At 42.0% G+C, this 25,575-nt stretch overlaps 6 protein-coding genes across 21 annotated transcripts in view; 2 read left to right on the plus strand and 4 right to left on the minus strand.

The window, feature by feature from the left end:
• The first annotated feature begins 837 nt into the window (after window positions 1-837).
• spz (Spaetzle domain-containing protein) lies at window positions 838-6,180 on the plus strand. Of its 15 annotated transcripts, none has more exons than XM_036819714.3 (8): window positions 838-1,741; window positions 3,395-3,532; window positions 3,678-3,755; window positions 4,129-4,305; window positions 4,369-4,429; window positions 4,557-4,941; window positions 5,153-5,373; window positions 5,823-6,180. In XM_036819714.3, exons 1-7 carry the CDS (start codon window positions 1,670-1,672, stop codon window positions 5,319-5,321), a joined length of 1,080 nt encoding a protein of 359 aa, XP_036675609.3. In that variant the 5' UTR covers window positions 838-1,669; the 3' UTR covers window positions 5,322-5,373; window positions 5,823-6,180. The 15 variants fall into 15 exon arrangements, with proteins under 15 accessions (XP_036675609.3, XP_070852030.1, XP_070852031.1 ...); XM_036819715.3 differs by having other exon boundaries at window positions 839-1,741; window positions 4,584-4,941; XM_070995929.1 differs by having other exon boundaries at window positions 4,129-4,429.
• Window positions 5,362-5,761, minus strand: LOC108016147 (uncharacterized). Its single transcript, XM_017082762.4, has one exon. It carries the CDS (start codon window positions 5,587-5,589, stop codon window positions 5,461-5,463), a length of 129 nt encoding a protein of 42 aa, XP_016938251.1. The 5' UTR covers window positions 5,590-5,761; the 3' UTR covers window positions 5,362-5,460.
• Window positions 6,181-7,422: 1,242 nt separating the features above from the next.
• Nep5 (Neprilysin 5) lies at window positions 7,423-14,096 on the plus strand. The gene is made up of 9 exons (XM_017088948.4): window positions 7,423-8,092; window positions 10,264-10,429; window positions 10,489-10,583; window positions 10,737-11,310; window positions 11,368-11,650; window positions 11,707-12,538; window positions 12,883-12,931; window positions 13,104-13,302; window positions 13,507-14,096. The coding sequence occupies exons 1-9, from the start codon at window positions 7,981-7,983 to the stop codon at window positions 13,849-13,851; spliced, it is 2,655 nt and encodes an 884-aa protein (XP_016944437.4). The 5' UTR covers window positions 7,423-7,980; the 3' UTR covers window positions 13,852-14,096.
• Window positions 8,698-9,553, minus strand: LOC108020593 (uncharacterized). The gene has a single exon (XM_017088944.4). It carries the CDS (start codon window positions 9,482-9,484, stop codon window positions 8,927-8,929), a length of 558 nt encoding a protein of 185 aa, XP_016944433.4. The 5' UTR covers window positions 9,485-9,553; the 3' UTR covers window positions 8,698-8,926.
• Window positions 14,097-14,314: 218 nt separating the features above from the next.
• The window catches only part of RYa-R (RYamide receptor), a 69,778-nt gene continuing 58,517 nt past the window's right edge, over window positions 14,315-25,575 (minus strand). The window contains exons 5-8 of one of the 2 annotated variants that reach the window (XM_036819712.3): window positions 15,353-15,421; window positions 14,947-15,251; window positions 14,568-14,659; window positions 14,315-14,455 (exon numbers count right to left, since the gene is read on the minus strand). In XM_036819712.3, the coding sequence (XP_036675607.3) occupies window positions 14,331-14,455; window positions 14,568-14,659; window positions 14,947-15,251; window positions 15,353-15,421 (591 nt within the window). In that variant the 3' untranslated portion in view covers window positions 14,315-14,330. The remainder of the gene's footprint in view (window positions 14,456-14,567; window positions 14,660-14,946; window positions 15,252-15,352; window positions 15,422-25,575) is intronic. The other variant, XM_036819713.3, reaches the window with a different exon arrangement.
• Window positions 22,525-24,461, minus strand: TwdlT (TweedleT). Its single transcript, XM_017082730.4, has 3 exons — window positions 24,309-24,461; window positions 23,765-24,195; window positions 22,525-23,709 (listed from the first exon to the last, which is right to left on the minus strand). Exons 2-3 carry the CDS (start codon window positions 24,078-24,080, stop codon window positions 23,105-23,107), a joined length of 921 nt encoding a protein of 306 aa, XP_016938219.3. The 5' UTR covers window positions 24,081-24,195; window positions 24,309-24,461; the 3' UTR covers window positions 22,525-23,104.

Raw genomic sequence — 25,575 nt, forward strand, 5'->3', positions numbered from 1 at the left:
TAAATGTCAAAAATGTCAGAACAAAATTATATCTGTTTTTTTAGTCCAAAATACTTTAATACTTAATATTAAAACAGTGGAGGAAATATAAAATTTCAGCTTTAAAATTTTAAAAACATTATTTCGACTTAATTGATAACATAATACGATTTGCTTGCTACATGTCAAAAACGTCATAACAAAATTGTATTTGTTTTTTTAATGCAAAAAAAAATCTTTATACAAATGAAAGTTAAACCAATTTTTTAGATTAAACAAAAAATATGAAAAAAAAAAAAATCGTTAGAAAGCAAAAAATTTCAAAAAAATATAAAAAACGGTTGATGCCTTATATCCAAGATCCAAATTTATTTTAATATTTTTGTAACATATTTTATATCATATTACAGTTTATTGAGCAACGTTTTTGTGCAAGTGTTAAATGATTCAGATTGTTGAAGATCATCGCTTATAATAATGATAATAATGACTTTTAGACAAGATGCAATCTAATTTCATATTTATCTAACATTTCTTACTTCCTAAGTCAGTTTCCTGAGCAAGGTTTTTTTGCCAGTGTAGGATGATTCAGGCTCTTAAAGTTTTTCGTGAAGCAGGGGCAATTAGTAGCGCAGCGCATAAGGCAAGTCAGCTGTGATAAAGTCCGCTGGCTCTTCTCCAGCCGTCCCGCTCCCCCGATCGACGTCTCTCTCGCTCCAACCCGTCCCGCTCCCTGCCTCCCGTCTCGCTCTCTCGCGGCGCCCTCTCCCGCTCGCACTCTCGCAAGCTCCGCTTAAACCTGCACTTGTCAATTGTTTGGGGAGCTGGCAGAGTCGGTCTCTTGGGGCCCCTGGGTTCCGCTTTTCAGTTGCCTTCCAGACGAGCGCTCTCGCTGTCGTGTGTTCTCGATCGCGAGAAATCGAACCAGAAGTCGCATTCAGATAATACCTCTGGATCTCCCCGATATATGGAGATATGGTGAAACTCTGCGATCCGATCGGAAAATCCCAGCGCGCGTCTCTATACGACTTAAGATCAGTGGCAGATCCACAGATGGTTTGAGGTCCATAAAAGCGCAGGCCTCTCGCGATTTTCGTGTCACTCAAAGCCGGTCCTCAGAACCGAAAAGTTCAAGACCAAGACTTGGGACTACCCACTTGGATAAGCAAAAACATCCAATATTATAAACCGAATTAAAATCAAAATCAAGGGCTTTCATCGGCACCCCATCCGAAAACGGTTCCACTAAAGCGGCGAGAGCGAAACTAAAGTGAAAAGCAAACCGACTAATTGAAGTGTCTGTCTGTGTCTCGCAAACGTGCAAAGGAAACAAACAAAACGGAATAGGCAACATATCACAAAGAGCCCCGCACAAAATATTTATAAATAAATACCCACCGACGACAACTACGGCAACAGTAACATCAGCTACCAATATAAAAGCCCGGCATTAACATTTAGTCGTGCCAGTTTGTTTATTCTTTATATACGCAAAGCCCATAAAAAACTCAGATCAACAATAATATATCAACAACAACAACGGCGGTATAAAAAACAAAGTTGTAGCAATAAGAAAATTGGTATAAGCCTCTACCGATCCGTCAATCTCCTGCTGTATTTTAATCCCCGACGCAGACGGTCACCGTCCATAGAACATTTCTAACTAAATACCCACCTGATTAGCCTCAAGATGATGATGATGACGCCTATGTGGGTAACGCTGCTCAAAGTCCTGGTGGTATTTCTCGCCCTATTTACCTCGGTGAGCAATTCTTTTCAAATTTTATAACAGTCGAACCTTTATAACTCTAACATTACAATGTCAGTTCAATATTATTTTGGAAAAATTTTGATATCAAAATTTTTTGGTACTACCATTTCTTCAGAATGGAAGAATATGCTATAAAGTTTTAGTGTCCTAACTAAAAAAACAAAAGTTGATTTTTTTATGTTACCCCAACTCTAGATAACTTGATTTTTTTCTGGGACAGGTGGTCGTTCCAGTTATGAAAGTTCGACTGTATTACTGTTGTTTTAGTGTTATCTTAATGTCTGCTTAACATAACTCTCATCGCATTGCAATATACTTCGGGCTTGGGCTATTACCTAATAAATCTCATCTTCGTTATAAGTAACTTTTGATTTTCCGTATATGTTATAGCATTTCCATAAGCCGAAGGGCATTTTCAAGTTTATATTTAGTCAGAGGCTGGAAACCTGTTAGCATTGCCAACTAGAAGTTATGTGCAATTTTCATTCTCTATATATTATAAATGCATATCATAGGCATTGCAATAATATTAATTGACATCAATAATGCCAGACGTTCTGCACACGACTTGTGAGGTAATTAACTGCCGACAAAAGGGATGATCATCGCTGTGAGAAAATCAATTAAATTGAAATAATGACATAGAATGTTAGGAAATTCGTTTTGAAAAGCGCCCCTAACTTTGTCTTCCAGGTTTTCCGTGAATTCCACACCGAACCGGTTCCAAAGATCGCTTTAAGTTCTGGCTAAGTTCCAATGGGTTCATGGAAAACCTAAAACAGTGATGGAAATATTATCTAATGTTTGTTTTACTTAGTTGCCTCAAACCAAAACGCTGATGAACGCGTTTAAAAAAAGGTTGATTGCTAACAGCTTGACAAGATTGGGAAAAACATTTTAGAGAAATAGTGACAGTTCTCAGGCAATAAAGTTCATGTGGGGTGGAACCTAAGATCGGGTTTTTTATCGGCCGGTTCTAATTTTGTTTTGGGGTAAAATCTTTCTAGAAAGTTAAAAGAGAAGAATGAGGAATAATAAAATGCCTTTATGGAAGTGTGCCATACACGAGATTAGAGACCATTATCGAGGTTTTGTTATACAACAGCTTTTTTATTTTTAAATACTTTTCTTTGTGTGCGTTGATAAAGTTGAGGACTTGTCAAGCTATTTTTTTTAAAGCCTTGATATTGTCGAAACATTAACTTATAATATTGCTGTTAAATTTAAATTGAGATCCGCTTGTACATTTCATTGGTCTGTTATTATTATAATTTCGGTCTGACATTCTCGCATGCTTCTGCTGATAACCAAATCGTATTCGATACGCCCCTTAAAGAATTCGGTTTGAGGTTGCAAAGTTAATTTTTGGGGAACACTCCGGATCCGCTGGAATTGTAAATTGAGATTTGGGAGATTGTACCTTATGGTTCAGGTCCTAACTCAACGTGACTAGGGAACCGTTGTCGAGCGAAAAACTGCGCTTGCCCGGAAAACAGCTGTTCAAACTTTTAAAATACGCAAATGTAGTGCCGACTATGAAGAGAGAGGCAAAATTAAGCGACCAACACCGACCCACGAATTTATACTACGTTGTCTTGGCAATGTTGATGAACCGCAAACAAAACTCTCACCTGTATCTTTCAGATAGTTTATATCAATATCGAAATAATGAAGCGTCAAGAAGCCGAGTTGAAGGCAGCGAAAGCAGAGGCAGACTATAAGGCCCTTTTGGCTTGCACGATGAAATCGGAGTCCGGAAGGTCAGGATGTTACCATTTGCAGGTGTGAGAACAGAGTCCCAGGGTGTCCTAGTCTTCGTATCCCAATACCAATACCCAAAATCCCAAAATCAATATGTGTCTGTGTGGTCAAAATTTCTGAACCGAGACTAAAGTCTTGTCTTTTTATTTCGCCATTTTCGCTACAGTACGAGGCCAAGGATTATGATGGTATCATCAAAGACCTATTTAAAATAACCAATGATGAAGGAGTTGTACTTTTTAATGTAAGTGTACCTGCACTTGGCTTAAGCATAGATCTTTGAAAATTCGCCTTTGACAGCCATAAAGCACGGGGAGTTTTAAAATTCAAATTACCAAAAGGGTTATTTAAATTGGAATCCTGATTGATATTTAACTTTATTATAATCTGGTTGTAGATTTAGATTAAAATATTTTTTCATGGAGAGCTAAATTAAAGGCGATTCACAGCTTCAAAGGCGAATTAGCGCTGCTTTCCCTTATATCTATATCGTCCATCTATTGCATCCCCATTTCATTGCTCATTCCATATATTGTTGGTTTGTTGGTTTGTGTTGTCTTTGTGCTTTTTTATGCCAATCGGATGAAGAGTAACACAAGCGAATTTTACCCGTACAGACAACGACCACGGACAGTGCATCCTTCATGCCCATACCCACCCAGCGGGGCGGTACGTCCCAGAGTCCGAATCGCAATCAGAAACACAATCAGAATCAGTCCCCGATCCCCGATCCGAACCGCCATTACCATCAGTATCACAGCCTGAGCCAGTCAGATCAAGATCAATACTTCAAAGTGCAGCGCTCCCCGGACGGCAAGCTGAATCTGGTCTTTAACGATACGTTCGTCTCTTTGCAGAATGTGAGTGCCGAGGTGCAGTCGGACCAGCCCCAGCATCTCCAGCGACACCCATCGGACAGTAAGTACCTCTCTTTATACATAGATTCTCAGTTACATTCGATACTATACTAACATGATATACAACTAACAACTAAATCGATCCCATACTCACTGGCCAACTGCCTTTGGCGCTTGCCTAATTTTAGCCTTTGTCTTCCCCGATTCCCCCCTAGCCACCTATCGGCCGCCCCTGACACCACCTCAGCCCCTGGTCAATGCCACCAATAGACTGAAGCCCTGCCGAAACAATAGCAGCGATCAGTTGAAGACCTTTTGCACGGAAGTGGACGACTATCCCAATTTGTCAAAGTTCAAAGTCAAGCTGGAGCAAACGTACGCCAAGTTCTTCATGAACAATGCCCAACCCACGGATGTGAGCTCCCGCGTGGGTGGGGACCCCGACGAGATGTACCTCTGCAAGAGCAACAGGAGGCTTATTTTTCCGAAGAAGGGCCAAAAGTCGGACAACACCTGGCAGTTGATCGTCAATGATGAGGAATACAAGCAGGGCATACAGATCGAAGAGTGCGAGTAAGTTGGATTTGCAAAATATTCATACCATTTTATTGTTTGTGGTTATTCATCTAAAATTTATTAAGCAAGAAAGGGTGTGACTTGCCAAATCAAATAAATAAATTTTATAAGAATTTAAATGACAGATGTAAGAGTTATTGATTAATAACCTCAAGCATAAATTGTAAATTTATCAAGAACTTCACATAATCCGATACTTTTTTTCCAGGGGAGATGGTAAACCCTGTGATTTTGCCAGCAACTTTCCGCAGCACTATCGTCCGATCTGCAAGCAGCACTACATACAGCAGACCCTGGTCAGTATTCAGGGTGACGACGTGGGTCAGGGGTCCTTTAAGATCCCATCCTGCTGCAAGTGCGCCCTGAAAATCCTGTGAATCTGCAGACTGGGAGTTCTCCAGTCGATTGTTGCGTAAATGTGATTTTGAGGTAAGACCACAATTTATTTGTACATGGAATTTGAAAAGGGGACAAGAACTGAAAACGACTAATTGGATCCTTGGGACCCGCAACGCATCACTTGACCAACTTGCGCAGGGTCCAGCCGACGGCGTAGAATCCCACCAGTTTCAGGGCCATGCCCTTGCCTTCGGCCTTCACCAGGCACTTGAACTTGTTCTCAAAATTTCCAACAGCGCGATCCATCGATGATATCAGCAAACAATTGTTGGCTCAACAAAAAATGTTAAAATGTTTATTTTTTGAAGATAACTTTTTCAACGAATTCAAATATATTCAAGAGCGTTTGCTGTGATCGGAACAGACTGATTTTTAAGACTAAGACTGCAAGACAAACGATTCTCAACTGCTTTCGCCACTGGCCCCCTGACAACTAGATCTCAAAAATGCTTAATTCTTTTTATCTCTTCTCTTTGCAGCCTCAAGTTGCACCCATCACATAGAATGGCAGGCCAAACTATCCAGGGGTCGTTGAATTATTTTATAATCTGTACTTTTGTAGTTCCCCCACGCGCACACAAAATACATTTGTAATCTGCTCTCGAGTGCAGAATCCACACATAGACTAATGTGCATATTAATTAAGAATTTAAAATCGAGTCACTGTAAACATATTCGTGTCATATATTCGTTTTTGGCTTCCTCGTCTAATGTCTAAGCTAGAAATGCATGCAATTAATTAGTCCTAGTATATAAAAATACCAACAAAAAAAGAAAAAACTATCCATAAAATGTATGTTAAAGAAAGATAATGTAAAATAAATGTATGCAAGTACATGACAGCAAAGTAAAGTTCTTTGAACCCATCGGCGAGTACCTGGTGGACAATTTATTTGCTTATTAACCATAATTCGGTCCGCCCCGCAGCACAAACCAATTACACCCTAGTGAGTGTAAACACGTTCCCAGGGGTGGCTTTTCTTTTACCTTTCATCGGCATAAGGATAACATGCACCGCCTGCTTTGGCTTTGCTTTCGGTTTTGGAGTTCCAGAGTTGGCAGCGGGGCGTATGCGCGATGTGTCTTGGCACATGTAGAAATCAATACTATTTATCGATTCCAAAGACACAATAAACTATGTCAAAGTTACGGGCGAACAATGCGAATGCTTGTGGATTCCCTTTCGAATTCATTGTGGGCGGGCAAAGTGCCACCATTTAATTACTATTATTAGGTATCCATCCCGTTTGGGCAAAAACCAGTGTCGTGTCCTGGCCGATTGGGCACTGCCCAGGGTCATCAATCATGCACTTCCCCAATAGCCCCAACACCCGAGTCCATATCAATTAGCAAATATTCCTATATCCTCCCCAGTGGATAATATATATATGCATTGAGAGTTTGGGGTGCCCTTTGAAATGTACTTTTCCTCATTACGCCACTGGCTTTGGTCCGTGGATCGTGGTCACTTGACGTCCCTTCGTGTTCTGTACTGATTCACTGTGTAAAGAGATAGAACTTTGTAATCGAAGAAGACATACCTCGGTCATAAGGGGTATTTGTCATGCAGTAAATGCAGAACTTGTGCCTAACAAAGGATTACGCATTTTCTGTGACTCAAGGGGCCTTTAGATATGGTGGCTAAATCATTCAAAGAAAGGATTTTTATAATGTTTGTCACATTCCACGACAAAGGTGCTTAAAAATATACATTTAACACATAGTCATTAGGGAAGTAATATTTTAAAGTTAGATATTAAATCTTTAAAATCACTTATACAAGATAATACCAAGATAGTTCCTTTAATGAATGCGCTTCCTTGAATTTTATTTTATAGTTGTGTAGTTCTGACCAGACTTCTGACTGCTATACCATTTTGTAGGACCAATATACCCGAACCTTGAGAGATACGATGGAACAAACAACAATATGGACAACATGCAGGACAGTCAGACAGTGTCGGCGTTTTTCGGTGGGAACGGAAGGGAATTGGGCGAGTGGGTCGCTGTCGCTGCTATGGGGCTCGTAATTGCCGCAGCACATTTGCATGGCCGAAGGAGTTAATGGGGGTTGCCTGATTTGTTTGTTGGTAGTATTATTGCTATTGCCAGCTATGCCAGCCGTATTGTTGTTATTCGGTTGCTGGCGCAGGTGTATATCGGTGCCGTATAAATACGTTCTGTTGACGACGCCCGGGCTCCAATACGCCGGTAGTCGCTGCTTCAGACCAGTCGCAACAGACCCGCTGCACTGGCTCCACTTCGAGTCGATTTTTCCAGAGTTCTCCAGCTTTCGTTTGGGCCTCACATAATGCCAAATTATGCAACTGCCTGCTGTTGGCAGTGGGATTGAGAATACAAAATTAAAACATTCCGTGTAATGAGCCAGCGATAAACTGTTTTGCTGTTCCCACTTGCTCCCGAACTGTTCCCTGCGTCAGTCAGCAACATGTGGGCGCTGTGACGTGCATTCGGATGAGGCTTATCCCCCCGTTTAAGCACCAGCTCATTGATATGCCCTGGAGGGCCTAGGAAAATCACCAGTACTTTGTGTAAAACTAGCAGAAAAATCACACGGAATATGCATTAATCTTCGGAACTGCACTGGATTGACTGATTTACTGATTGACTCATGCGATGGCAATGGAGGATCGCAACCGCATCTGGACCACCGGCAACATCAATCATGGCTTCTTCGGGGACAATCTGCAGCAGCAGCAACTGCCACTTCAGAGATTGCAGACACCGGGTGAGTTCAAATCACAATTTTCTTATTAACAATATATTCTATGGATTTGTGTGAACTCAATTCTGTTAAACTCACTTTAAATAAAAAGTTTCGAAAAGTGACAAAGGAAAAGTAGGATAGTCGTTTCGTAAGATTTTTAATTGTAGTGCCTAATTTATGAAATGAATTCTATGCAAAAGAGTTACAGTACATTTGCAATTCAAAGGAACTTTAATTTTCTGGCCAGATTGCAATATAAATATAAATGTAATTGACCAATTTCTTAAGTTGACAATGGTTTAAACATAATTAAAATGCTTTTCTCCTTTGTCAATTAAAATAAGAAACAAATCTGGGAACTCAAGCATAAGGCAAGCTTTTCCTTCCATTTTTTAATTACACCTAAGTTAGTCATAATTGCAAAGCCTTCAAAATTTTCTGCAATTACATTTCCAATGACAATTGTTTACGAGTACATATAAATGTTTAAACGAGGCCTTTCTTAAGGTTATCAATATTATCGCGAACCCAAATTAGCAAAATGTGCCTTGCCTTAGTTTAATATAGCTATATAATTTGTCCCAGAAAATCTGTTTTAGGTTACATATGTAAACTAAAAATTGCAAAGGGCTAAGTAAGTTGTTCTTTATTGCGATATAAGTGAAATGCATTCGTAATTGAATGAGTCATGAACACGTACTTATTGGATGTTCATATAAATATCTGGTATAATAAGGCACTTTGTGGTACTTGAATCCGTCCAATAAGCAATTTAAATGGCTAACCGCAAAACTTTAAAGATCCGTTTGAGAAAACTACTGGACAGATTTACAAAGTGTGACGGGTTTTTTGAATCTACCGGAACAAGCCATCGTAATACGATCCGAAACTTTTATTTCTTAAGGTGATCAGCCAGTTCAAGGCCCATTTAGGAGTTCCAACCATTGCGTATTCCTTATGTTGTCCATCGTCCTGGGGTCGAAGAGTGCTATTGTCCTCGCCATCCGTTTCATTTCCAGAATATCCAATGCTGTTATCGTCCTCTTCTGCTGGTACCACAGTATTTTCATTTTCTTTTTCTGGAAGCGAAGAATCGAAAGCTCTTCTTGGCTGCCGTCTCCTATTGGCCCTCACTGCAACCCTTTGGGTTTTTGGTCTACCGGTGCTAGCCAATTCTCTAAACACCACAATGCGATCGTGCATGATGAAACCAACCATCATTAGAGCCACTACCATGAACACCAAACAGTCGAGAATGCTCGATATCATTTTGTAAGGTCTAGCGATCTTGGTCTCGAATCTCGCTGCCTCTTCGAAGATCTCGATTGTATTGTAGACATCGTCGGCCATTCCAAAAAGATTGGTCTCGATTTCAGATGTATTGAAGATTAGTTCGGATAAAGAGCGAAACATTTTTTATAGGCTTTTTTTAATTTTTGAATTTTGTACATCTGACAAAGGACTGAAAGCTGTCAAATTTAAATAGTAATAATAGTAACATACAATCCGACATCATAGTTGGGAAAATGGCTTTTATATTACAGATCCCGATAAATTTTAGTTTTATCAAAACTGCTTTGAAGATTATACTGAACAACGAATGGTATAAGAGAAGTGAATTACTACCATTAGATGTTTGACCAACAGAAGTCTTACTGTGCTTATTTCGCATGCAAATTTGAGATCACGTAGTGCGGCTTAATGGGCTTTGATTTTTTAAAATGGGTTAAACTGCTGCCGGACACGCGAAATGTTTTGGGGCCATTGAACCGGACGTTGTCACCAGTTCCTAACGCCCGTTGTCTGTGGCTATGTAAATATATGGCCATGCAGTTCTGCATTCGTAGGACGTTTCCAGTGACAGGTGTATGCATTAGCCAGGCGATTAGGGACACCCAGCGGAGTGGAATGGGCTCACCTGTCCAATGACGACATGGACAGGGACGGCAAATTGCGCCAGATCAAGATAAGATGGTATACACGAACGACGACGAACTGCTGTGGGGGTGGTTGGTGTTGGGGGGACAAACAAAATTGACAACATTTGACTAATTAGTGTTAATAAAACGTGTCTCTCTGCCTATAAAACTTCGATTGAAATCCATTTCTCAAATCTGATTGCACCTGGTCGAACGCCAATTAGTACTCAGTCTTTTGCATTGTAATCAAAGATGGTTAAAATCCAACTACAGGTAACCTCAGCCTTCTATCGGCACCGATTCGAGCCAATGGCAGTGGCAATGGAAACGCCAATGCCAATGGAAATGGACATGGACCCAGTTCAGCCACTGAGAGTGCGAATGGAAAACAACTGCCCTATGAGCCCATATCCCCCAATCTAATTGGCATACAATCCAAGTGAGTGAACTACCATTAACTTTTCTGTTGTCTTGTATTCTAATGATCTGTTCTCTTAGGTTTCGTAGGAGTTACTACCACAAAGTGGTTCTAGGTGGACTCCTGGCTCTAGTAATCATTCTGCTGATAGCAATCATAGTCGTAAGCGTAGGCCGTGAGTATTTGAAACCCTTTTTACGTATACCTAGACTTAGTAATTAAAACCAGATTCTAGCATACGATTTAAGGCGATTTTTGGTTGTTAAAAAAAGAGTTATGTTAAAATTAATTGATATAATAAAAACTTACCTCTATTTCCAATTTTCAGTTAAGAAATCCAGCTCGATTTGCCGGAGCAAGGAGTGCATCCGCACAGCGGCCAGCCTCATCTATGCGATGGACGAGCAGACTGATCCCTGCGAGGACTTCTACCAATTCACCTGCGGCAGGTGGGCCAACGAGCATCCGCGTCCGGATTCGGTGACCTCGAACGATTGGTTCCGGGAGCGACAGGCACACATAATGCGCGTGGTGCGGGAGTTCCTCCGCTCGAATATCACCAAATCCGAGCCGGAAGCTGTGGGCAAGGCGAAGACGATGTATAGAGCTTGTATGGATACGAAGCTACTGGACTCGAGGGACTTGGAGCCACTAGTTGGTTACCTACTCCGGTTCGGATTGCCCATCATGCCATCCGCCTTGAATCTCACCCTGGGAAGTGGTTCCAAATACGCCACGGAGGCGGCCAATATCAGCTACAACTGGCTGCAGTCCATTGTGGCCATCAAACAACACCTCAGCATGGATCTCATCATAGGGTTCGATGTATTTCCGGATCCATTTAATCGAACCATCAATCGTATTGCCCTGGGAACTCCAGAGACTGACTCTGCGTTTCCCTTGTGAGTGGGCTGCAAATTAAATGTGTTAATTTAAATTTTAAATAATGTCATCTTTAGCAACAACGATGACTCCCACAAGTTGCTTCGTAAGATCCATAGGAAGACCATTTTCATGCAAAACAGCGATGACGAGGATGACAGTGAGGAGGATAGTGAAAGCGAGGAGGAGGAGGCAGCCAAGCAAACCAGCACTGGAATGACGGCCTATCTTCATTATGTTCGTAAGGTCATCGAAAAGTATCTGCTCTATGTGGATCCCAATGTAAACCAGGAGGAGGCCACCCTGGGCATCACCGAGCTCGTCAAGCAGGGCGTTAAAGTAGCCAGGAAGGTGCATCAGGTGGGTGTGAGAAATTCCTTTTAACATTATTTAAAATATCTAATAATCAACCCCAGTTAAAAGAGGAGGCTGAGAACATGACAAAGCCCTCGAAAAACCCGGCAGATGACATTATCTACATATCCCTGATGGATCTGCAAAATCAAACCGATAAAAATATAGCCCCAAAGACACTGCCCATTTGGGTTCGCTATATGGAACTGATCCTAAAGGGAACCCGTCATGCGGGGAATGTTAACATGACCCGGAATTTGACCATAATAACCAGTCAGGCGGACATCATGTACTTGCAGCAGTTGGTGGAGTATCTGGAGGAGACCCCAGCCTCCCATATCGAATCCTATCTCTTTCTTAGTACCATCGAAGAGCTGGTCCTACACACATCCAGCTCAATGAGGTTGCTCCACTCGGAATATATGAGGGTGGCCATTGGAACGGAGGGCAGTACCCCGAGATCCCTCTACTGCGCCAATGGAGTAAACAGCTTGTTTGGTATGGCAGTGAGTTACGTCCTGGCGGATGAGGAATTCACCAGGGAAAAGTTACCAAAAGTTGAGCGGATGCTAAGCGATATAAGACGCTCCTTCGATCGCTTAGTTAAATCCACCTCTTGGATGGATGCGGCCACCAAGAGAAAAACCATCCAAAAGTCAGCTGAGATGAAGAGCTTCATTGGTTTTCCCTCCTGGCTACGAAATGCCACCGTATTAAATGAGTATTACGATGGGGCGGAGGTGAATGTCAGCACCCACCTGGAGAACCTCATGGACTTTGTCCACTGGCAGATGATGGACAAACTGAACGAAATGGATAAGCCGGAGCCCATTGGATGGGCAACATCGCCTTCAAATGTGAATGCATTTCACACCTTTCAATCGAATGCAATCAGTAAGTGCACTTTGAGAAAAATCGTAGTGAAAGTTTAGGAAGTTGAGAAGTATAAATGTATCAACTAAATATTTTTCAATAGTATTTAGGAAAAGTATTCAAATGGTTTACGATTCTTAGTTTACGTTTAATACTTTTAATAGACCACAGTTCACAGTAGTATTTATTATTTTTTAAAAACTCCCTAGTGATCTCCCACTTCTTATCGATTTTTTTTAATATTGATTGAAATTTAAAACTCTGATTGGTAATTTGGTTACTTACTTAACTTTAGTGTGATATTTATGGGAATAGACAACATTTACGAGTGGAATCCCTAATCCCGCCACTATCTTCTTTTGCAGCTGTGCCCATTGCCATATTGCAATACCCGTTTTACGACCTTGGTCTAGAGTAAGTCCGTCCAGGAATACCGCACTGAATACTGAGTACCACCGAGCACTGAGCACACAGATAGCCGGGCAAACAAAGTCACAGGCACGTTCCCGCACCCGCATCCATGCACCTTGCACTAATCCCTTCCCGGAATGGCCCTAACCCGTATGTTGGTCTGTGTCGTCGGCAGGGCGCTCAATTATGGCTCGATTGGTACCATCCTGGGCCACGAACTCACCCACGGCTTCGACGACAGCGGGAGGCGGTTCGACCGGGCAGGAAACATGGTCGAGTGGTGGTCCAACAAGACCATCGAGGAGTATGTCAATCGCACCGAGTGCTTTGTGGAGCAGTATAGCCGCTACCACCTCGCGGACGTTGATGAATATGTGAGTAGTACGAAAATGTGGGGCTGGGTATAAATTCACTAGAAAAATGTATACATTGTATATACGTATACATTTGTTCCATGGAAATCTGGGGAAATAGTTTCTAGGATTTACTCACAGTTTTTTCTCGTTTTAGCGACTAAAAATTGTTTGGCAAAAATATTATTGGGCATATAACCCGATATTTACCTTGTTTTCTTTAAGATCGATGGCGAACTGACGCTGGGCGAGAACATCGCGGACAACGGAGGAATGCGTGAGGCCTTCTACGCATACCGCCTCTATACGAAAGAAGTGGGCCGCGAGAAGTCCAAGTTGCCCGGATTGGAGCACTATTCCCACGAGCAGCTCTTCTTCATATCGTTTGGAAATCTGTGGTGCGAGACCTACACGCCGGCAGCATCGCGGTACGCCCTCAGTGATTCCCATTGCCCGGGACAGATGCGATTACGAGGAGTTCTCTCGAACTCGGAGGAATTCGCGAAGACCTTCAAGTGCGCCAGAGGAACTGCCATGAACCCGAACCAGCCCAAGTGCAGGATTTGGTAAAGGAGATGTGCTCAAGAAACCAGCTATTGAAAACAGGAACAGTCAAGTGATTTTTCTACCCATTTGTACTTAAGTTAGCCATAGAATTAGATCAATTATACAGGTGTCTTTTGCACGGCTCTAGATGGTGGTGCAATAAATATTAATGGTAATCCCTTCTCGACCGAAACCCTCCGAGCTCTCAGCTCAAATGTAGGCTACGTTTCATGTGTAACAGTTAAGATATTAAAATTAACATTGCATAATTCTGGGCTTTATTTAAACTTACTTTGTACGATCAAAACATTTGCATGTGAATATTGTATATACTTTTGATTGATTACCTTTAATATACATTCAGTAAAATTACATTGAGTTGCCACTTACAATACAGGTAAAACACTCGGACTTTCACGCACTTACACATATACACTCGTCAGACATAGGTGTCTGTGGGAGATTCGATCTTTGGTTGTTTTTCTGTTCTGATGTTTTTGCACTCAGAACTCGGTGCACTTTCCATTCGAATTAATTTCACCTGAGCTTCCCGCTTTCCGGACAGGTGATCCACTATCTGCATTGGCAGCTACCGCAACGCTAACGTCTCGGCACATGAAAATGGGTTCTATTTCAGGGGGTGAAAAATTATAGAAAAGAGGAGGAACAGAAGATAAGTATAAATGTGTCACTCTCGTAACCCCTATAAGAAATATTCCCTAAAAAGTTTTCCAACTTACCGCTCGCATAGAACTCGCTCGTGGCTTTCGGCGGGTGCTGATGTACGTGGTGGACGTGTTCATACGATTTAGGTGGAGTGCTGTGCCCGTTCCTGTGTTTCCACCGGTGTTGCGTGAAAACAAAAATGTGAAAGTATTAGAAGAGGTTGTCAAAGTCGGGAGCAATCAACGGGAAAAATGCTGTCGGTGCAGGTCATGCTTAAGAGTGTCTGCGTGATTCTAGGTTCGCATGCAAGGCTATAAGATAAACGGAACAAACTACCATAACTAAGAAGTACTAGATAGTAGTTTCCAGATCGGAAGCAACAGGCCTCCTTCTACACACTCAGAGATCGAAAATCGTAACAATACGGATATACTAAGTGAAGAGGGGTAGCACCTAATGCGTATCTTAGGTTTCCTGACTAGGGCTTCGCCGACTTGGCGATGGTACTTGTTGGGCGTCTCACCGGTAGCTTCGTAGCTGCGTTCGCCGCCGCTCCGCAAGTAGCGGGTTAAGCAGCAGCAGCGACGCAGGCCCGGCACGCGGTGCATTATCTGCAGGAATCCGCCCCTGAAGCGGGCGTTCATGTAGCAGTAGATGATCGGGTTGTAGCAGCTGTGCGACATGGCCAGCCAGTGGAACGCGAACCACACGTACGGCAGGGGCACCCAGTGGGCGAACTCCTCGTCGTTCAGCAAAAGCTGGGGGAATAAATTATGGGGTTTCAGTATATAGTTTTCATGTGTATAAACATTTTTAAGCTATCACTAAGACTAAGACATTCTAAATGTACAGAACCCACCTGCAAAATATTAAAGGGCAGCCAGCAGCAGGTAAACACAACCACAACGGTCAGCATCATCTTAATCATCTGCAAGAAGAGGGGAAGAAGGCTTGATTAGGGACACAAAAGTCCAAAATCTATTTATAGGACTGCGGTCATGCACCTTGGTCACATCCCTTAGTCTTAAGTTTCACTTTACGACCTTGACCGACCTCGCATGTGGCGAAATTTCTTCGTATCGCAGACCGTCGAGCCGTAAAAATTCCCACCATAAAACTGGGCCAACCAGTTCAAGTTTATTTATATCAGGAGGCAATGACTCGCTTTTGTGGCCTCTTCAAACTAATTTTTATCAGGGCATCTTTAAGTCTAAGGATGCTGGAACTGGATGAACTGGAACCGGAAGTGTTAGCTAGATATGGGCCTACTTTTGGGCTGCGCAGTAAATGTTAAACATTTCCCCTTTCTTAATAAAAACATCGGAAAGTTTACTTTCATTTTCTTACACGCGACTTGCCTGTAAAATTTTCTCATCTCACTTTTTGGAAATATTTTTTTCAGTTGACATTTGACACGTAAAGGTTAAGCGGAAAATCCATAAGTTAAAGTTTACTTACTTCTTCATCCTTACCTATATAATTTAACTAAGTGAATCACAGGGCCCTAACATAACAAGGGGTATAAAAAGTTGCCCAATTCAGGTGAGTTTGGATTGCTTTTTCTGCCAGAAGATACAATCGACCTGGGGCAGAATGGCGAATATGATAGCATAGTCTCTTCAACGTGACCACCTGAAAAAAAACTAGACATAAAGGTTTACGGCCCGAAACAAAGCCTCGATTAAGATGTTAAGCTCAGCTTATCTAGCTTAAGTCCTACACTCAAAAAATATTTTTTTTATATTAAAAGAGAAATAACTTAAGGAATTAAAAAAATTTTTAATTAAATATTTTCAAGGGTTGAGTAAATAATATTCATTGGCTAAATTGACTTAAACATATAATATATATTGGTAAGACAAATTTGGTCAAGTGTAGAAGAATGGATATTACAATCAAAGTCTATTGAGCAGCCAGACAGATGAAAACTGGCTGCCCATGATACAAAGGAGCAGTAATCTGCCAATAAACTAAACATATGCGAAATCAGAATTGAATTCTGAAACAAGCAGACGAGCAAGGGTATAAATTGAATCATATTTGCATGCAAATATTATGGCATAATCGCAGGGAAGTGCGGCAGTAAATGGAATCTTGCTCAATGGCGGGATATTACAAATAGATTCAATCGCGTTTGGCTGTGAATCTCTGTCAGTCGACTATTTTCCGAAGTCAGCTGGGTGCATCTGGCGACAGTTCTCCGCTCGGCAAGATGGCAATTGCTTTTTATGAACTCGCCAAATCGTTTTACTGGTGGCCTTTGTTGCCGGTTGGTTCTCCCATTTCAGCTGCATTTTCCCGTTCCAGTTGCCGGTTTCTGGGCAAAGCTAACGAGTGCTCAACGAGGCCATTTGATTCGTTTTAATGCCTCGTTAGTTGGCCGTCCAGCCGGGGAGTGTTAACAGTGTCAACATTAAGTATACGCCGCGTTGTGCGAGCGTCAAAGCGGCAACACGAGGAGCAAACAGAGTGAAGCCAAGCAAGCTTGTAATGAATGTTTATACAAATATGTGCTTGCTGTTTTTTATACTTTTTTGTTCCCCTGACGTCTGGACATGCGTCTTCGCCATCGGTGACCTTTGGCCCTAGCATTTGCCCGCCGGCTGATGAACTTTGCCCCCACTTTCCCTTCGCCCACACAGGAGAAAAATAAAACAAATTCGATATTTGTGTGGGGAAATAAATCTTTATTGGCCTCTACATTTTTAGTGAGACAGCTAAACTACTGAGTGGTATAAAAGTGAGCTTTAGCATATAGAAAGTTGAAAAATAACAACGATTAAAATTATTTAATCCTTTAATATTTTAAAATATTTTTATTATATATTTTTGATGATTGTCAAACTATAACATTTTGGTAAGGCATAAGTTAGATATCTAAATATGTTTGAGAAACAATGCCTGTAAATATCAATAAAACCAAAATGTTAAAATCACTTCTGTGCCTTCATAATATTTAATATGAATCTATTATGTTTCCTTGACCTATCCCTATTTTTTCCAGTGCATTTGGTGTCTGTGGGTGGAAACTGCAACATCATCTGGCGTTTGGAGGAGTCTTGGCTTGGTGCCCAGGCCAACTGAAGTGTCGACTCGTTTACCATATGTCATATATGCCGGTCCGGCTAAAGTTTCTTTGCCCGCGGCTCTAGTTTCATCTTTATTTTGGCAGTTTGTTTTGGCCTCCTCGGCTGTGGCTGTGACAGTTCCACGACTTAATTGCCGGCTCGGAGGCTGCCGGCATTAGCTACAATCACATGGCACTTGGCTTTTTCGGTGATTTGTTTTGGTTTTGAACCGGTTAGCGGTTACGGCCGAGTCCGCCCATCAAAGCCAAAGCCGCGTCTGGGCTTACATAAAAAATGAGCTCATGTTCGCGGCTCAGTACATCGGTGTTGTAATTCATCAAACCGATTTCGGACCCACGCCCACAAAATCCAAAGGGGAGACGGCTTCAGGAACTGGGCCATCAAAGTCTTAGGCTGACAAATGAGCTTGGATCCGCTGAGTCGAAAGTGAGGGCCCCATTTTGATTGAAATAGAAAGGCTGTGTAATGAGGTGCAAAGCGTTCTCCATTCCAATCCCTTTCACCCAAGAAATTCACTAATTAAATTTCCCAACACGTCCGTTTCGGGCCAAATGGTTCCTACTTAAAGGACTAGCTCCTTTAGTTTGTTTAATTAATGTGGGAGCCGTCTGGCCAGTTGATTGCTTTTTAAGTGCAGGGAGTTGGTTTTATTGGTGGCATTATCGACACTAGGAAGCCTATTCAGAACCTTGTAATAAATAATAATTATCACTTATAAGGTTTCCTAAAATTAATTATTCAGGAACTCATCTTTAATATAGGTACAACATATATATTGAATAACTCTTATTACAATGCGTGCTTATTTTGCGTTTCTCTGGATTTAATTTATTTCTTTTATAAATTAAAGTTTTTTCCCCAGAAATAAAAAGATCACTTAAAGTAACACATTAAAAGAGGCGAGGTAATCGCATTAACAGGTTTGATTGCAGTTTTTTGGGCGAGTCTGTAGTTTTTATTATTTTGCGTTTTTTTCCAACTACTTAACTTAATGCCATTGAAAGCGAATGGTGAGTAAGCAAACACAGTTCGCAGAAAATTGAAAGCAACATTTCATTCACAAAACGGCTCACTGAAAGTCTCTCCTTTTTGCGTGGGAGTTGGAAACTGGTTTTCCCTAAAAATAGATCAATCAGAGGGCCAAACTCCACTTCTTGGCAGCTTACAACCATTTATCAATCCATTTCACTAATCGATTAGCTCGTGCCCAAGTTATCTCGGCCAATTCCCGGTAATAACAACTGACCCCTGGGCACCCGCATGTCTTGGCCTGTGGTAATTGAACCCGGTTTTAATTGCCAAACAATTGCAAAAGTACATGAAAAAAGAGAAAAGCAAAGCTGGTAATATTTTTGGTAATTTAAAAGCCACAGCCCAAAACTCAGTTAAGGTGGGCACCCAAGTCTTAAACTGTTATCCATGAAATGGCCAAAAATCAAGCGGTCATTAAACAATTCGCTCGGCGGACAGCCTAACCAATCAGCAACTAATTTACAAAGGAATTTACGAAAAAGTTTGTAGTTAAATTTATGTACTTTTGCCTTTAAAAGTATCGAATTACTTTTGAATTTTAATTTTTTAAGTTTAAAGCTAATTTTTGAAGCTTACTTTTGACCAGTTAACAACTCAATAAAAAAAATGGCTTTACAAAAATATTATTTTAAAATGTTTGAAGACATTTCAAAATTAAAGCTCCATTATTTCGGTTCCTTAGATGGCCAACATAAATATTGTAAGCCAAGTAACTAAAATGGCTTACACAAAATATCATAAAAGTCCAGAAGTCATAAAAAAATAATCAAATAAAACGAGAAATGTCGAACACGAAAAGGGAGGAGTGTAAATGGACTTTTGTTCGCTACAATTATATGCTATGAGTTTTATGGTCCTGAGAACAAAGCGTTGGAGTACATTGACCGTCAAAAAAACAGAAGCCACCAGAATCTAGGGTAATTTTCTTTCAGGAAAATGAGTGGTAAATTTCGCCGAGCTTTTGAGTAAGCCATATTGGCCGATAAAAGCGAATAAACTTAAAGCCAAGAATGTTTTGGCGGCTTTTGACGAATATTCCACTTTGTGGTCTTCAAGTTGCGTACGTGAGCCGACTTTTACTTTTACGACCTACACACGTTATAATTAACCCAAACGCCTTCCTTGAGTAGAGGGGCGTGGCAGGAAGCGGGTGACTAAGAAATACGCACAATTAATTAAAGCACCCAGAGTGTCATAAACCTTTCAGAGCTGTCAATTAAACGCGGAAACCGAAAGTGCGACCCTTAAACCCTCCCAATTGCTGTCTGCTTTTTGCGTTGACCTCGCAAAAATGTGGCGACTGGGATTTTTTGTGGGCGTGACACTGGCACTAGGGAAAAACACTCACCAAAAAAATGGAAAACAAGACGCCCACAGAGTGAAAAGTAAAGGTCATAAAATTGTTCCGCTTATGCCACAGCATATTTATACTTTCTGTGAACAAGAGGGGTGATCAGGGGTCGTTGGTTGTGATAAAATAATTTACTCCTTGGTGTCCCTCCATGTTCTCCTTACCATTTCCCAGCAAATTGAATTTTAAACAATTTCTCTCCCCCATAAATTGTGTTTGCTCCCCTCGGAATGTATATATTTTTTGCTGATATTCACTTCGTGTATTTCGCAGCTCATTCATTCATATTATTCTGATTTTTATTATTCAGGGACTTCTTTTTTTCAAATTGTTAAGATTAGGATGGTCTTTAAAATAAAGTACACTTAAGAGAGATATAAGTATAAGTAATGACTTAGGGTAAAAGGTACTTTAGTTATATACATATTTAAAATAACTTAAGCTTTAAATGTCAACCAGTTCTGTTTGAAATTCTTCCATGAAGATGACACAAAAGTACACTTCAGGTCACACTTTAACATCAATTTCACCCACATCTAAACCCATTTATTTATATGGATTATTCCGAGTTCAAATGAGTTATATGCAAATTGTTGAACCAGATGCAAAAGCTGAACTTTTAAAGGGCAGTAGACAATTGCAGGTGAATTAAACAAGAGAGTGAATACAGATTTTCAAAAGCGTAGTGCAACACTTGCGACAATGTTGTGGGCTTAGAAACTTTTCACATTTCCCAACTGCAAGTGGGCGTTGTTGGTTTGTGGGCGGGTTCTATCTACGTTTCATTCATTGGCATTTTCACCCACCTTCAGTCAACAGGCTTTTTTGCCCGGACCATTTCCCACATGGAAAACCCTGTTTACGGGCGCTTTGTGCATCGGTTTGTTTCTATTTTGGCCAATTGGACAGGAGGCAAACACGTTCGAATTTTTACGAGCCAACTAGGAATATTTGGACATGCCAAAAACCACACGAGCACAGACGGGTGCATCAATGATATTGCTTCTACTCAATTTACGACCCCCAGAACTGACAAGGTCAGACAAAAGTAATTAGGCACATTGAAGTACCTCTTTAAAGGATCCAATGATTCAAGTTAAATTGCCCTTACTACCAAGTATCTTTGAAATGAATATACCATCTATAAGCACCAAATTTAAGAGTCTCTGTATAAATTCATATGGTAAGAGTCAAGAAATTATACAAATCCATGTTTAAATAGAATACCTTTAATAGAAAAAAGCTTCAGGATAGCTTCGAAAATAAATAAATAGAAAAAGTGAGGGGCTCGACTGGATTCCAGCGAAGTGAGCCGTAGGGCCAAGCTTCGTATGACGAATTGCCATTGATTGCGCGAACAAAAACCATAGTCAAACCTATAGCCATGGCTAAAAACAACGGCAGCAGTTCGGTTTTGGCCCAGACAGGCGGAAGCGAAGCATATGCCAGTAAAATATGAGGCTGGGAACAAAGGCAGCGGCACACTCCGAATTTAACTGAAACCGTAGCCATGCAAAAAAATAGAAAACAGCAGCTGGTTAACCCATTTTGGGTCATTTGTCAGGTTACGATTTCTTTCAATTTAATGGGACCCTGTCATGAAGGCATTATAATATGGATAAATGTTGTATTGGATATTATTAAAAAAATTAATGGAGGTAATATAAAGATATATATTTGCAATTTTAATAATAACTTAGGAATTGTAAAGTTTACTGTTGAAGGTTTTTTTGGCCAGCGGTCTTTTCAAAAAATAAACCTATTTATTTTCCGTTCTCTTACTCCAATTTTTACAGATGGAAAAACTTTTTTGTTTATAAAAATTAGACTTAATTATATATTTTTTTTACAACATTTTGCTGATATGGGTTAAAAGTAATAGCAGCAGAAAGAGCCACAATTGCGGCGAAGTGAAAGTGCCAAAGTTGGGCGAAAATGAGAAAAAGAAGCTCGGTCGACAATGACAATGCCAATGCTGTCTGTGTACTTAAAGCATTAAAACATTGTAGCAAAATAAAACGAAAACAAGTAAACAAAAATAAACAGAGTAAATTGAGATTGTAGTGCTTCAAAAGCAGTTGGTAATGACAGAGAAAAAACCGGAGCAACAGTTTGTCATTAACGAACCGAAGGGGAGAGATCATATCTCCGCCTCTGAATAGAAGTTGCGATTAAGATAAAGACAAACTTTCAGTAATTGTGCAACTAGAGCCACTAAAACAGTTTTAAAGTTTTTCCACAGAAAGAATACTTGGCCAAGAAGCGTTTCAAATTCCTGAACCTTTTCTACTGTTCAACCACAAGTATCCCAGAATATTTCGAACTAAAGGCTAAATAAGGTATGCGAATTATGGCAAGAAATTACTTTTTATTTAGTTCTTAACTTGCAAAGTAAAAATACTTGCTTTAAAGCACTAATTGGTTAGACTTCCTATTTTATCGGATTAATTGGGCTTGGGAAAATGAGCGGAAAAACGAAGTCAGCATGAAAAACAAAAGGATAAAAGCTAATCCCCTTGATAACCAAGTACCATTCAGAATAAAAATACCATTGAGTTTTTTTTTCGTAATTTTGTCACCGTTGTTTTTTTTATTTGTGCATAAAGTACTTAAGCCTAGTATAATTAAAATATATATTTATATGTATGGGGCATGTCAAGCCCCGCTAAATCATCTTCTGCTACAAATCATCATCATCTTCATTCGCTCTTCCGGGCGCCAAGGGAGGTTCCCATCCAAGGAACCCGCCCTCGTCGCCTATTAGCTAATAGAATTTTCCAGGCAGGGCTGAAGGTTAGACTCTAATTCAGTTGAAAATTCAGGTGAAAATGTACAGATGCCAAGGATGGACAGATGGAAAAGTCAGGGATGAGTGGAAATCGGAAAGATGAAAACGTATTATGTACAAAAGTCGCGGGCAAAAGCGCCGCCCCCTTTAGAGAGTAAAGGAGTTATGTAAGTCTGAGATAGTTCAGGGTCGAAGATCGTGAGTGTTTTCGGGCAGTTGTTATGTGATGTGGATGATGTGGTTCTCGAGTGAGAGTTTTTGGGGGCGTGTCAACGACAGGACTAGTCAGCAGCTTGGGCCGAGTTCGAAGTTCGCAATTTTGAGTTCTCGATGGGTTGAGGATCGCCCTTCTTAGTAGGGACCGGACTTGCCGGGGGGTCCGTAGTTGCTGGACGGGGCCGAGATGGAGCCGCTGTCGCCGCCACCGAAGCCAGAATCACCGCCAGTAGTGTAGCCACCTCCAGTGTTGGTCTGGGTGAAGCCACCAGATGAGCTGGAGATACCGCCGCCAATGCCTCCGCCAATGCCTCCTCCAATGCCACCTCCAATGCCTCCTCCAATGCCTCCTCCAATTCCTCCACCAATGCCTCCGCCGCTGGAATCCTTCTGGGTCTTGTATTTGATGAAGTACACCTCCGGCTTCGAGGGCTGCGTCGGTGCGGGCGTGGGGATGACAATGTCCTGCTGATCCTCGGGCTTCTTCACCAGCACATAGACCAGGGTCTTCTCCTCGTTCTGGGGCTGCAGCGGGATGACCGGAGCCTGGTACGAGGGTGGCGACGGGGCCTTAATGAAGATGATCTTGTAGTGCTTCTGGGACTGGCCAACGGGCAGGTTAGGGCGCTGGCGCACCTCCTCCTGCTCTGGTGGTGGCACATGCACATAGATGTGCTTCTGCACCAGGGTGGTGCCACCGCCGCCGCCGCCGCCGCCTCCGAAGCCTCCGATGCTGCCACCTGTGGATATACAAAATATAACTTCCTGAAGAGGAAACTTAGCTGAGTGACGCACCTCCTCCGAAGCCCCCGCCTCCGGAGCCGCCTCCGAATCCACCGCCTCCGAATCCGCCGCCTCCTCCGCCACCGCTGCTGAAGCCACCACCACCTCCGCTACCGCCGCCGAAGCTGCCGCCGCCGCCGAATCCTCCACTGGAACCACCTCCGAATCCGCCGCTGGAGCCACCGCCGAATCCTCCGCTGGAGCCACCTCCGAATCCTCCGCCGCCACCGCCGGAGCCACCGCCGCCACCAGGACGGTTGTAGTTGTAGCCCGCTTCAGGACGAGCGGCGGCCAGCGCCAGACAGGACATTAGGATGAAGGCTTTCATGGCTGCGCAATCACGGGTCAACGGTGCGTATGGGTAATGGATTCTAGGTGCGGTTTCACACGGTTCACAAAGCACTCACTTTAGCACTTGGCACTATCTCACAGTAATCCTCGGTCTGTGGTTTGCGTAGTTTATATATTTTTAAAGGGGGGGAAACAGAAACAAAACGGGGATTCAGTTAGACGATTGAATTTGACTTCGACTCTGGGAGCCTTTAAGGTGCCTCACGTTGCTAAATCCTCGGATTGCACTCGGCTGCTGTTTATTAGACCAAATCAAATGCTTCACTGACGAACCACTGCAGCCGCATCACCAATTTATACAGAAATCCAGCCAGATGCACGGCACCACCACTGTTACATAGATGCCATGTTGTATCTGCGAGAGGGTCTCCGTTTCGGCCTGGGTCTTCGGTTTTTCGGCTTTGGTGATGGTGATGATGATGCGACTTTGCTTTCTGGGCACTGCGCATGCGTGGCGAGCAGGCCAATAATGAGCCGCTGTCTTGGCCATCTGTCTGTGTCTCTGTCTGCAAAAGTATCTGTATCTTTGTCCGTCTCTGTATCTGCATCTGTATCTGTAGCTGTATCTGTGGGGTTAACGTTGAAGTCTGTTTGTGTGGGATGGCAGCAAGTGAAACTGAAATTACCGCACAATCAACTTATTACAGCACCGCCGATTTCCCGCTGTCGGATGTGCTGGAGAGCTCTCTCTCTGGGCCGCTCTTTCTGGCCAGTTCAGGCATTTTGGCCAAGTGAAGTCGAGACCCAAAACCCAGTGTCGTGCACTTTCGCTCTCAACGCTGCTGGTTTGATGTTTCTGAAGCTGAAACCGATCCCGCACTTGAGCGTCAGCTGGCCTGCCGAGCGGATGCTTTCCTTGGGGTAAAAATTTGATTTGCTTAATTTTCTGCGCATTTCTTCTCTCAACGAAAGTGAAAATCGAAAGAAAACTGAGGATAGTTTGGGACTCTCCACGCCAAACAATGGCAATTTCGAATAATTTGAGGTCTGTCTTTGGATCTCTGGGCTGGCATTGTGTTTTCGGTTTGTTTTCTGGGAGAGGGGCCCATTTCCCTACCCCTCCCATATGACAAATGCGAATACGTGCCTTGATGTATTGTGATTGCCAGTTGCCATATAGTGGCTAGGTAAGTAAGTGTGCCACTGTGCGAGGCCTACGATCCGGAGATTCTCCGTACCGATAAAGATAAAACTAGGTTGGTCGTGTCTGGTGTGCGAAAGTAATTGCCAGGCGGGATCGTATTTACAGCCAGACATCCTTGGCGTTCGAGACGTGGCACATAAATCACAAATAATGTTAGCTCTTCGGGGGATTTGTTTTTGAAACTATAATGGGAATGGTTCGTAATGTGGGGTTGTAGCTAGAGAATTGCATTTTTCACACCCCATAAAACATTTCCAAATTTATTTCGTTGAGTAATAATACATAGCAGTTGCCCACCAAAAGAATATAAATGTATATAAAAATAGTT

This window comes from Drosophila suzukii, chromosome 3 (genome assembly GCF_043229965.1).
Source record: "Drosophila suzukii chromosome 3, CBGP_Dsuzu_IsoJpt1.0, whole genome shotgun sequence".
Taxonomy (NCBI): domain Eukaryota; kingdom Metazoa; phylum Arthropoda; class Insecta; order Diptera; family Drosophilidae; genus Drosophila; species Drosophila suzukii.